Consider the following 12,252-nt stretch of genomic DNA (forward strand, 5'->3'; position numbering starts at 1 on the left):
TTTCCAAGTACTTCAACTGACAATGAATAGAACATTTTCAGTGCAGTTCCTCGACCTGGCGTCATCTTTATAGGGAAACTGAACTTTTTTTTGGAATTGTGCCTATCATTCACAATCCCTATGTGAGACAAGAACACATATGTTTTTGTCTTGTGTATTCTAAATTGTAAAATATGACTCGTACTAAGCGGCTAACAATGTAGCTAATAGGAGTTATCTCTTCTGCCCATAAAGCCCTCTAAAAAAAACATCCAACAATATACCATTTACATATTGTGATCTGCATATTAGCGACCAGTGCTGCCACAGTCACTTTGAGAAAGTGATACGTTTACTCCATTAAAAAGTAACTCAAGTACTTTATTTTTTACTGTATTTTTAAAAGTAACTAAGTTAGATTACAAATTACTTTCTTAGTTACATTGTGTTTCCAGCACAGAGTGTACAACAAACCTTAATACTCTTAGCTTTAATTGACAAAAAGTCTAAATAATATATGTGTATGTATTACGTTAGGGGTACCATTTGATTTTTGAACTGGGGGTACAAAACTATCAGCAAATTATTTCCACTTCATGTCTTCATCAAAATATGTTTTGTTTAAACATTTATATAATAACTAAAATGTAAACAACATACACTATATTGCCAAAAGTATTTGGCCACCCATCCAAATGATGAGAATCAGGTGTCTTAATCACTTGGCCCGGTGTATAAAATCAAGCACTTAGGCATGGAGACTGTTTCTACAAACATTTGTGAAAGAATGGGCCGCTCTCAGTGATTTCCAGCGTGGAACTGTCATAGCATGCCACCTGTGCAACAAATCCAGTCGTGAAATTTCCTTGCTCCTAAATATTCCAAAGTCAACTTTATTATAAGAAAATTGAAGAGTTTGGGAACAACAGCAAGTTAGCCACCAAGTGGTAGGCCATGTAAACTGACAGAGAGGGGTCAGCGGATGCTGAAGCGCATAGTGCAAAGACTTTCTGCACAGTCAGTTGCTACAGAGCTCCAAATGTGACCTTCCAATTACCCCACGTACAGTAAGCAGAGAACTTTATGGAATGGATTTCCATGGCCGAGCAGCTGCATCCATCACCATGTCCAATGCAAAACGTCGGATGCAGTGGTGTAAAGCACGTCACCACTGGACTCTAGATCAGTGGGGACACATTCTCTGGACTGATGAATCACGCTTTTCCATCTGGCAAGCTGATGGACCAGTCTGGGTTTGGAGGTTGCCAGGAACACGCTACATTGTGCGGAGTGTGAAATTTGGTGGAGGAGGAATTATGGTGTGGGGTTGGTTTTTCAGGAGTTGGGCTTGGCCCGTTAGTTCCAGTGAAAGGAACTTTGAATGCTCCAGGATACTAAAACATTTTGGACAATTCCATGGGATGGCACTTCAAGTTCCTATGTGAGTAAAGGCAGGTGGCCAAATACTTTTGGCAATATAGTGTATGTACTGTGCATTCATTAAAAATAGTGTATACTGTAGCAGAAGCAAGTAATAGTACAAATACAGAAGTACTACGTTTGTAGTAATAATGCAGCAAAACAACAGAAGCAGACTCAATGAGGCACCCACAAACATGTCTCCCCCTTTCATTACTGTTTCTGTGCTGTGGGAGGGGCGGAAACTGGATTGGAATTTTTCATATAGACTGTTGAGATGATTGTAGAGCTGAGAGGAGATGACGTTTGAAAGTTTTGGATATGAATGGAAGTTTAGAGATTGATCTGTAATTTAAAAAGGGTTTGGGATCAAGGTTTGTTTTTTTCAGAAGGGGTTTGATAAGAGCTGTTTTAAGAGCAGTGAAACTGTGCTAGTTTTGAGGGAGAGATTGATTATGTGTGAGGTTAATGAATTTGTCGTAACTTTTGAGCAGAGGAGAGGGAATAGGATCTAGAGAGCAAGTGGATTATTTTAATGTACAGATAATATTCTCGACCTCCTGCTGCGCTGCATGTGTGAAGTGTGTAAGATGTTGTGTAACGAACAAGGATGAAGCTGTGCAAGGTGTGTCAATTTGGGTCTAAAAGAGTCAAGGAAAAGGTTGCAGTTTATTGTTGTAGATGTGTGATATGAGGGTAAATGTGGTATGAGGAGATAGTTTACAGTGAATTTTTTTTTTTTAGAATTGCCCGGGATGTTGTTGATAATTGTTGAGTAGTAGACGAATCTGGTTGTTGACAGAGCTTTTGAATATGAATATTGTTGTTCCTGAAAGCTCAACCTATGCACCATTAAGCTAAATGTTTTGCTGGCACGCTCCAGGGCACGGCCCGACCTTTTCATGACCCTGAACTGGTCCGTGTACCAGGGAGCTGAGCGGGTGAAGAGTTTTTTGTGGAGCATGGATCTCCAGAATGGAGCTAAGACTGTTGTTGTAATCGTCCATTAGGTCACTGACTGATGATTGTGAGGGAGGGAAAGAAGCTGAAGGTGGTGGGTGAACAAGGTATGGTCAATGTTTTTAATGTTCCTAAATGTAATCTGTCGTTTTGGCTTGGTGAAATGGGAGGATAAGGGGACTTTTATTGCTACCCTCTTGTAACCTGATTGGAGGCGACAAAAGAAAAAAACAAACACATGGCAATTTATAGATGCTGGCAAAGTTATCAAGTTACTTTTTATTTATTGTTTGGCAAATTGATACAAAGGGGAAATTAACTTTTTGGGGGGTATTTCGAATATCATTCACAATGCTTATAGACTATAAGCACACACATGTTTTTTTTAATGCATTCTAACTAGTAAATAAATGCAAACAAAAGTTTGCGTACAATGGGGCTTATGGAAGTCACTTTATTTTGCCTATAAAATCAATTAATATACAACCAAACACCGCCATAAAGGTTTTATATACACTTTAAGTATATCTATAAAGATTAGCAGGCACACTCATAACATCGTTTTAAGCATACAGCGGCGCATTGATTTCACATACGCATCACAACGTTCGCTTTTTCCTTCTACAACATCACTGATTACTACTCACTGCAGACATCATGAGAGACAACAAACACAATAACACATCACTTAATGTACAACATCTGCTCTCACTTGTATGGCAACTGTTAGGATGTTGATAATTCCCCTTTATATGAAGAATAAACATAAAAAGGGGTTTGGAACTAAGCGTCTTTTCACGTTTGTTCTTTTTCGGCATCTCCGGGTCTATGTTGGCTGTCAAACTGTACCAACTTCTCAGTTTATGTCAACATCATTTTACTATCAACGTGAAAGGCATGATTTATATTCTAGAATAAACTTTCACAAGTTCTGAGGCGTGAAAGCAGCTCACCAGATCATGATGTCAATACAGCAGCATAAGGAAGTTACATCTCTTTGATCAAGGCGCCGCTAAATGTAGGTCCTTAACGTTAGTGCTTATATTAACAAAATCTCTATCACTTGGTTAATATTCAGGTCAGGAAATGTAAATAAAGTATTGTTGCCGTTTTTTGGATGGTTATTTATTGGGTTTTATGGCAATAAATGATAAATGATAAATGGGTTATACTTGTATAGCGCTTTTCTACCTTCAAGGTACTCAAAGCGCTTTGACAGTTTTTCCACATTCACCCATTCACACACACATTCACACACTGATGGCGGGAGCTGCCATGCAAGGCGCTAACCAGCAGCCATCAGGAGCAAGGGTGAAGTGTCTTGCCCAAGGACACAACGGACGTGACTAGGATGGTAGAAGGTGGGGATTGAACCAGCAACCCTCCGATTGCTGGCACGGCCGCTTTACCAACTTCGCCACGCCGTCCCCAATAGACACGATAGACACAATGACGCCATGGCCCCAATTTGCTCCATTGTAAGCAGACTTTTATTTACGAAGTTGAATGCATTAAAAAAAAGAAACATGTGTTTTTTGTCTCTCATGAGGATTGTGAATTATAGGCAAAATTCCCAAAAAAGTGCAGTTCCTCTTCAGCCCAGGCTTTCATTTTAGACTTTGAATAGCGGTAGTTCTGAATAGCAATAGTGTTACGAAAACACAATATACCAATTCAAGTGTACTAACAGAAGTATTTAATTTAAGACACAGGCATAATTTCTCTAAAAACTGGCTATTGAACAGGCGATCAGTTAAAAAACACTTTGAAGAGACTAACATTTTTGTAGTAGATTACCAAAAACACAACAGTGCTGTCATAAAGAGCAGTGGTCCCCAACCTTTTTGTACTTGCGGACCGGTCAATGCTTGAAAATTTGTCCCACGGACCAGGGGGGGAGGGGTATTTTGTCATAAAGAAATACAATCATGTGTGCTTACGGACTGTATCCCTGCAGACTGTATTGATCTATATTGATATATAATGTATATATTGTGTTTTTTATGTTGATTTAATTAAAAAAAAAAAAAAAAAGTTTTTTTTTTTTTTAACTTCTTGTGCGGCCGCGGCCCGGTACCAATCGGTTCACGGATCGGTACCGGGCCGCGGCCCGGTGGTTGGGGACCACTGATATAGAGGACATTTGACTAGATTATGTCCTGTTGTATGGACAGGGCTGGACAAAATAAATAGGCAAAAATCAAATATCCTCTGCAGAGGATGCCGGTTCTAAGGCATATACAGGTACAACATTGTGAGGGGAGAAGTCCAGCACTCTGGTCCTTAGCTTTCTAGAACCATAGCCCTCAAAACAATTCAGTTGAATAGCTCGGCTCTAGCACAACTATACATATAAGTCTTATTGAATATTTTTAAATGGAGAAAGGTGTTACAGTAAATGATAAGACTCAGAAATATGTGAAATGTGTGATCACCTGATTTGTCCCTGCTTGTCACTGAAGTGCATGCAAGGTAAAACCAACCCTGGACTTGAATGGACCACCACAGGCAGACGGTAGTCAAAGTAAGCCACTTGCACCCACCACTCTGACAACTACAAAAAAGACAGTGAACACCAGATGTGAGAGAATGTATGACTGGATGAGTCGCTAAAAATAAAAGTTAATTTAAAAAAAATGTCACAACTCATTGGTCAAGTTGATGCCTAATTTTCTGAGGACAAAAACATTATAACAGTGCAAGAATCACATTAGTCAGGGTGTCTAAAATGTTTCCACCAAAGGCTGAATACTGAAAAAGGTATAATCAATCAATCAATGTTTATTTATATAGCCCTAAATCACAAGTGTCTCAAAGGGCTGTTATATCAAGAATGATTCTAAATAGAGTTACTTCACATCCGAACAGAGAAAACATCATATTAGTTTTGTGTTACAGATGACAAAGCAAGTTATTGATAATGAATCAATTCTATTTTTTGAATAAAAATGGTTCCTGGGCAGCACTTTGGACACTCCTGACATAAGTTATGTGATGCAGTTCAGGTCTCACCCAGTTCTCCGTGTTGCATGCTCTGCTCTCCAGGTCTCTCTGAAGCCTTTCTCCAACGCCCCCTGGTTTCTGGAAGTCATCCAACAGCTCCTTTGTGTGCGTCAGCTCTTCCACCTCAACGATGGGCTCCAGGGCAGTGATGTAGCGCTCACAGGTCTGCTGCAGGGGAGGCACAGGTAAACTGGGCAACCCCTTTTGGTGGCTCAGGTATCTCCCAGTGATGCGGGATGATGATACAGGCTTCACCAAATGGCAAGGTTTGACCATACCACAAGGTTTCGCCATCCCCACCTTGACCTGGGAGACAAAACAAATGCAGTGAACACTGATATTTTTCTTTTTGTTTATTAAACATGCAAAGCTAATTCAAAATAGTTTAAAAACATGCTAAACAGTTAAATATCATAAATGAAAAAATGCTATATTTACAAATGATCTTTACCGACAGATATACCTATATATAACATTTGCGTCATGCAGATTTTCTGAGGGTTTATGTGTGTTTATTAGCATTTGCAGCATTTTTCTTGTTCATTTGTTTTTGATCCTGCATTGGTTAGGTTATTGCAACATTTTCCTGTGCATGTGTTTTACCATGCGTTTGTGTGTTTTTGGTTTCGGATTATTTCTGTTTAGAGCGTTTGGACGTTGCTGCACATTTGCCCAACTCGGTCACTGTACTATGCCTAAATCATTGTAATGTTCTGATGAGAGCCATCCATCCATTTGCTACTGCTTGTCTCTTGTGAGGTCGCGGGGGTGCTGGAGCCTATCCCAGCTGCATACGGACAGAAGGCGGGGTACACCCTCAACAAGTCGCCACCTCATCGCAGGGCCAACACAGATAGGCAGACAACATTCACACTAACATTCATTCACTAGGGCCAATTTAGTGTTGCCAATCAATGTTTTATTTTATTTTTTGAATATGCAGCAGGCTGGACTTTGGACCCTTGTTCAAATGTTTTATTTCCCATTATGTCACATAAAGCAGACACTGGTTGATTGTGGAAAGCTTGAACTTTGAAGTCTATGAATGACATGACGTCACCTCTTGACGGCATACCCAGCGTGTACAATGAATGCACAGATGTACAATAAATATCGTATTTGTATTGTAAGATGATTTCACCCTCAACATCAATAATTTAAAAAAATCATGTGACCCCTTTTTTATACATGTAAATTAGCAGTTTTGTGCATTGCCTAATGTGCCATGTGGGGACGCTGTTATGTATTTAATATATATAACTAATATCTGCCTGGTCAGTAAGAAGCGCAAATGTGTGGAACTCCGTACCTGAGAAGCATGTTTTGATGCTAAGATAAATGTTATGTTTTGATGTTGTATTTAATTTTTTAACATATTGTATATGTATTTTGTGCTTTTTTTCTTTTTCTCTCTCTTTCTTTTCTTTTTCTTTTAAATTGTAATTGTACTGCCTTTATTACATCATGGCCAGGGGACTACAGATGAAAACTAGCCTTCTGGCTAAATCTGCCTTTTTTAACCATGTGTAGTCATGTGTTTTATGAAATTGCATTGTCCCCTTTGAAATAAACTAATCTAATGTAATCTAGTATCACCAACTGCATTATAAGCAATACTTCACACGGTCTGTGCTAATGTTTGACCGTAGCATATGGTCCCGAGAAGCGTCAAACCGGGTATGTACAATCGTTTTCCTCAAAATATGAAGTTTTAAACTTTTGGTACGAAAGACAGCTCCAGACTGGAGAAACTGATCAGGCCGGCCGGCTCTACGACCGGAATGAAACTGGACTCACTGGTGATGGCGGCAGAGAAGAGGACTGTGGAAAAACTACTGAGCATCATGAATGATTCCAGTCACCCTCTGCATACTGTTATCAGTAGCCAGAGGAGCCTGTTCAGTGCTAGACTGCTTCATCCCAAGTGCAGGACTAATAGACTAAAAAACTCCTTTGTCCCACACGCCATCAGACTGTACAACTCCTCTCAGGGGGGGAGGGGGTACTAGGATGACAGGGGATTCAAAACAACAATAACAATACTGAAATAAACTGCAACAAAAAACAGTGCAATAAACAGCAATTAATAGTGCAATACATTTTAAAGGTGCAATATACACACCACATCTTTCATATATTTCAGAGTATTATTGTTTTTCTACATTGTTTTTTATTTTCATAACATGGTCACTACTGCCTAGTTTATCTTGTTATATTCTTATTTTTACTGTTATATTTGTATTCTTACTTTTTATTTTTATTCTTGTTATATTTTCTATTTTATTTCCATCTCAACCTGTACACTGCTACTGGAATTTTAATTTTCCTGAGGGAACTCTCCTGAAGGAATCAATAAAGTACTAACTATCTATCTATCTCAGTGGTTCTTAACCTGGGTTCGATCGAACCCTAGGGGTTCGGTGAGTCGGCCTCAGGGGTTCGGCAGAGCCTCCGTCGCGGAGGTCAAGACACGCCCGACTCATCATGTAAATAAAAACTTCTCTCTGTCGGCGTATTATAGATACCCCCAAACAATGTTCCCTCTAATTTTCCATATGCGTGAGCAAACGCAAAAACTCCTTGAGCATTCGGTGGAGCACATGTGAGCGACGTCAGACGTGCACAAGCACTGTGGTCACACCTGCAGCACACCTGTCCCAAACCTGACTAAATAACAAGTTCAACGTTTTATTATTATAATCAAATGACAGCAGTCAATTCCATGAGATTATTTTCTAATATAAGTGTTTTGGCCCACTTACAATGACTGTAACATATTGTTTTTCATGAGCTGTGTACTAGTATTGGGTGGGGGGTCCTACTTTGGAAATAATGTGTACCCCTTTCAGATATTGCATTTAGTTCCCACTAAAACATTCACATGTTGCACAATGAGATGTAAACATGGGATCATGTGTACATTCCTGTAACTTTATGTTTGTAAAATATATCTTTATTGGTATTTCTTTAATATAATAACATCATTTTATGATTACGGTTCGGGTTCGGTGAATGCGCATAAATATGAAACTGGTGGGGTTCGGTACCTCCAACAAGGTTAAGAACCACTGATCTATCTATCTATCTATCTAGCTGTCATATCACATCTGGCAACCCTGGGCATACAAGATTCAACGTAACGTGTAAATCGAGGAAAACGCACAAACATTTGCATTACACATGTACTTGTAGATCGTTTAAGTGAGAATATAGCATTGTGTGTTTTTCTGCAACTTATTTAAAACTATATTGGCTATTCTGTGTTATTTATGTTTATTGAATTAAAAAAAAAACGACTCCAGGACACTTTGGACGACATAAACGTGAACGGCTTTAGTGCCACACTGATTAAACGAACATAGTCCCCAATAACCTTTTACCCAGTTTGTTTGCGTTCGCCTACATTGGCGCTAGCCACAATGCTAAACTTACCGTTAGCAAAACATCGTAACAAACGTTATAGAGGTGTATTTGTAACGAATCAGCATTAAATGCTAACAATCGCTATTAGGACAGTGTATAATGCGTGTCATCTATAAGTTCATTTCTTACCATTCTGCTACAAATGCCCCACATGTTGCCTTTTAAGAAAAACAGCCCCTGAGTAAAGACGTCAGTGCTCCAAATCCACTTTAAAGGTTTTAGATTTAGCGTAGAGGACCAACTCTAAACACGACACAATTGACAGCTGCACAGAAGAAATGCCGAATCACGTGTATGACGTGAAGTAGTGACCGCTCTCGGTGAGGTGTGTGTAAATATACCTTTTGGATCCGAACACAGCATAACGTTACAGAGATGTTATTTGTTCAGCTAGCCGGTGGCGGCGCTGTTGAGCCGTGACTCTATTATTTTGCTTGAAATCTACGAAGAAGATTGACAAACTCACCATGGCGGAAACACAGAAGCGGCCAGGTAAAACTAATTTTCATATCTTCATTTTTTTGCGTGTATGAGCTTCGTATATACTAAAGAGTATGTTTGCATATATACTTTACTGCACGTCCACGTTGTACATGTGTTAGTAGGTTTATTTTATTCCTTGTATAAATATTACAAGCATACATCTTCGTTTGCCCCTTTTGTCAAGTATGCTAAAATAGTTTATTCAGTTGTTGAACTTCTTTTTTGCTTTGTTTCCCGAAGTATGTTGTGTAGCTCTCAATGAACCCGCTTTGACCTAAGTGCGTCAGATGTTCAGATGAATCATAATAAAAGACAAACGACAATGACAGAGCTGTTAGGATGTTGATAATTCTCCTTTATATGAATAATAAACATTTGGAACATTTGGGGTTTGGAACTAAGCTTATTTTCACGTTTGTTCTTTATCGCCCATCTCCGGGTCTATGTTGGCTGTCAAAGTGTACCAACTTCTCAGTTTATGTCAACATCATTTTACTATCAACGTGAAAGGCATGATTTATATTTTACAATAAACTTTCACACGTTATATTAACAATATCGCTAACACTTGGTTAATATTCAGGTAAAGAAATGTAAATGGAGTATTGTTGGCGTTTTTTGGATGGTTATTTATTGGGTTCTATGTAGAGATGTCCGATAATATCAAACTGCCAATATTATCGGCCGATACATGCTTTAAAATGCGGTATCGGAAATTATCGGTTTCAAAAAGTAAAATGTATGACTTTTTAAAACGAAGCTGTACACGGACATAGGGAGGAGTACAGAGAACCGATAAACCTTAAAGGCACTGCCTTTGCTTGTCAGCCCAATCAATTCACACACACTAGTGAATGCAAGCATACTTGGTCAACAGCCATACAGGTCACACTGAGGGTAGCCGTATAAACAACTTTAACACTGTTACCAATATGCGCCACACTGTGAAACCACACCAAACAAGAATGACAGACACATTTCGGGAGAACATCTGCACCGTAACACAACATAAACACAACAGAACAAATACCCAGAACCCCTTGCAGCACTAACTCTTCCGGGACGCTACAATATTTGAGTAGCAGTAGTCCTGAATAGCAATAGTGCTAAGAAAACACAATATACCAATTAAAGTTGACTAACAGAAGTATTTAATTTAAGACACAGCCATCATTTCTCTTAAACCTGGCTTTTCTACAGGTGTTCCGTTAAAAAAAACTTTGAGGAGACTAACATTTTTGTAGTAGATTAGCAAAAACACAACAGCGCTGCCATATAGAGGATATTTGACTAGATTATGTCCTGTTGTACGGACAGGGCTGTTTTTTTCAGTATTTCATAACTCTGACAAAATAAAAAGGAAAATATCCAAAAACTGACCGCTCTCTGTGAGGTGTGTGTAAATATACCTTTTGGATCCGAACACAACATAAAGTTTTTATTCTTTGGAATTTGCCACCACCAGTTCTCTTATGTAAAACCCCTGTTTTGTTTGTCACACTGTGTTAGTAGTGGGGCAGCACGGTGACACAGGGGTTACAGGGGTCACAAAACAAAGGTCCTGGGTTCGATCCCCTGGCTAGGGGTGGTGTGTCTGTGTGGCGTTTGCATGTTCTCCCCGTGGCTGCCCTCCGGGTACTCAGGCTTCCTCCCACCTCCAAAGACATGCACCTGGGGATAGGTTGATTGGCAACACTAAATTGGCCCTTGTGTGTGAATGTGAGTGTGAATGTTGTCTATCTGTGTTGGCCCTGCGACGAGGTGACGACTTGTCCAGGGTGTACCCCGCGTTCCGCCCGAATGCAGCTGATATAGGCTCCAGCACCCCCCCGCGACCCGGAAAAGGACAAGCGGTAGAAAATGGATGGATGTTAGTAGTGTGTTCTTCCAACACCATAATTGAATGGTATTCCAAGGGGATGGGACAAATGCAGAGGACAAATTTCACCAAAACTAGTGTGTGTGTGACAATCATTGGTACTTTAATCTTAAATTCAGTGTTTCATTTGCAGTCATTTGTGGCGACAAGCTACAGATACACTTGGACTACCACATCCTGCTAGTTGGTGGTATGCATCATACCTGCAACTCTTAACACAGTAAGATGTAATGATAACTTGAAACACAAAAGAAAGCAGATTAATAGAGGGGAAGAAACAGAAGCCAACTATATTAGCCTTGTAGATTGTTATTGTAACAATAGGTTAAGCTTTGTCAGTGTGCCATGTGTTACCCAGTTTCCCCTTGGGCAACAACGTTAATATGTTTGATGAAACGTGATTATATGCATGATTGTATTTATGTATATGTACTTGTATATGTATGTTTGTACAGTGAATGTATATGTACAGTATGTGTATTTATATGTTTTACAGTGAATGTATATGTACAGTGTGGATGTACGAACTTTGAGTGTGTAGGTATGTACTGTATTTGTGTACGTATGTGGGGGCGTAGGTACCTGCAACTCTTAACATAGGTCATATGCACCAGGTCTGCCAGGGGTCTGCCAGCGAGCCAGAGGATGTAGCAGTAGGGAACGGTGTTGCCAAGGAAAACTGCACTTTATTTTTGTTATTTTGCTCATCATCCACAATCCGTATGTGAGACAAAAACACACGTTTTCCTTTTCTGTGCATTCAAAATAGGTGGATACAACCTTTTTTTTTTTCTCCAATAAGGCACTTAAAAATCATGCAAAAACCCCCAACAACGTTTTTTATACAAGCTGTAAGTATGTAATGCAGTAACATGCACATTCATAATACTAATTGGTCATACAGTACTACAGTTATTTATGAAAGCAGAGAAAGAGAGACAATCAGTTTATTGAGCATGTCATAGTCAGTTCCATGTCATACATGTAGTACATAACATACATGCATATATCTAGTGAACAATCTAGTGCTCAATAACAATATTATTGTTTCACAAAAAAAGAAAATTAAACATCTCAAAAGGGTAATGGGAAGAAGTATACACGTT

The 12,252-nt window shown here is 39.3% G+C and overlaps 2 protein-coding genes across 4 annotated transcripts in view; one reads left to right on the forward strand and one right to left on the reverse strand.

The window, feature by feature from the left end:
* Positions 1 to 9,182, reverse strand: part of crata (carnitine O-acetyltransferase a) — a 36,238-nt gene extending 27,056 nt beyond the window's left edge. The window contains exons 1-3 of one of the 2 annotated variants that reach the window (XM_062031374.1): positions 9,126 to 9,182; positions 5,371 to 5,667; positions 4,794 to 4,912 (exon numbers count right to left, since the gene is read on the reverse strand). In XM_062031374.1, the coding sequence (XP_061887358.1) occupies positions 4,794 to 4,912; positions 5,371 to 5,655 (404 nt within the window). In that variant the 5' untranslated portion in view covers positions 5,656 to 5,667; positions 9,126 to 9,182. Of the gene's footprint in view, positions 1 to 4,793; positions 4,913 to 5,370; positions 5,668 to 8,913; positions 9,105 to 9,125 lie in introns of those variants that run through there. The other variant, XM_062031373.1, reaches the window with a different exon arrangement.
* ptpa (protein phosphatase 2 phosphatase activator) overlaps positions 9,156 to 12,252 on the forward strand; it is a 104,482-nt gene continuing 101,385 nt past the window's right edge. Inside the window, exon 1 of one of the 2 annotated variants that reach the window (XM_062031376.1) lies at positions 9,156 to 9,276. In XM_062031376.1, the coding sequence (XP_061887360.1) occupies positions 9,252 to 9,276 (25 nt within the window). In that variant the 5' untranslated portion in view covers positions 9,156 to 9,251. The remainder of the gene's footprint in view (positions 9,277 to 12,252) is intronic. The other variant, XM_062031375.1, reaches the window with a different exon arrangement.

The sequence above is a fragment of the Entelurus aequoreus genome, linkage group LG21 (genome assembly GCF_033978785.1).
Source record: "Entelurus aequoreus isolate RoL-2023_Sb linkage group LG21, RoL_Eaeq_v1.1, whole genome shotgun sequence".
NCBI classification, from domain to species: Eukaryota; Metazoa; Chordata; class Actinopteri; order Syngnathiformes; family Syngnathidae; genus Entelurus; species Entelurus aequoreus.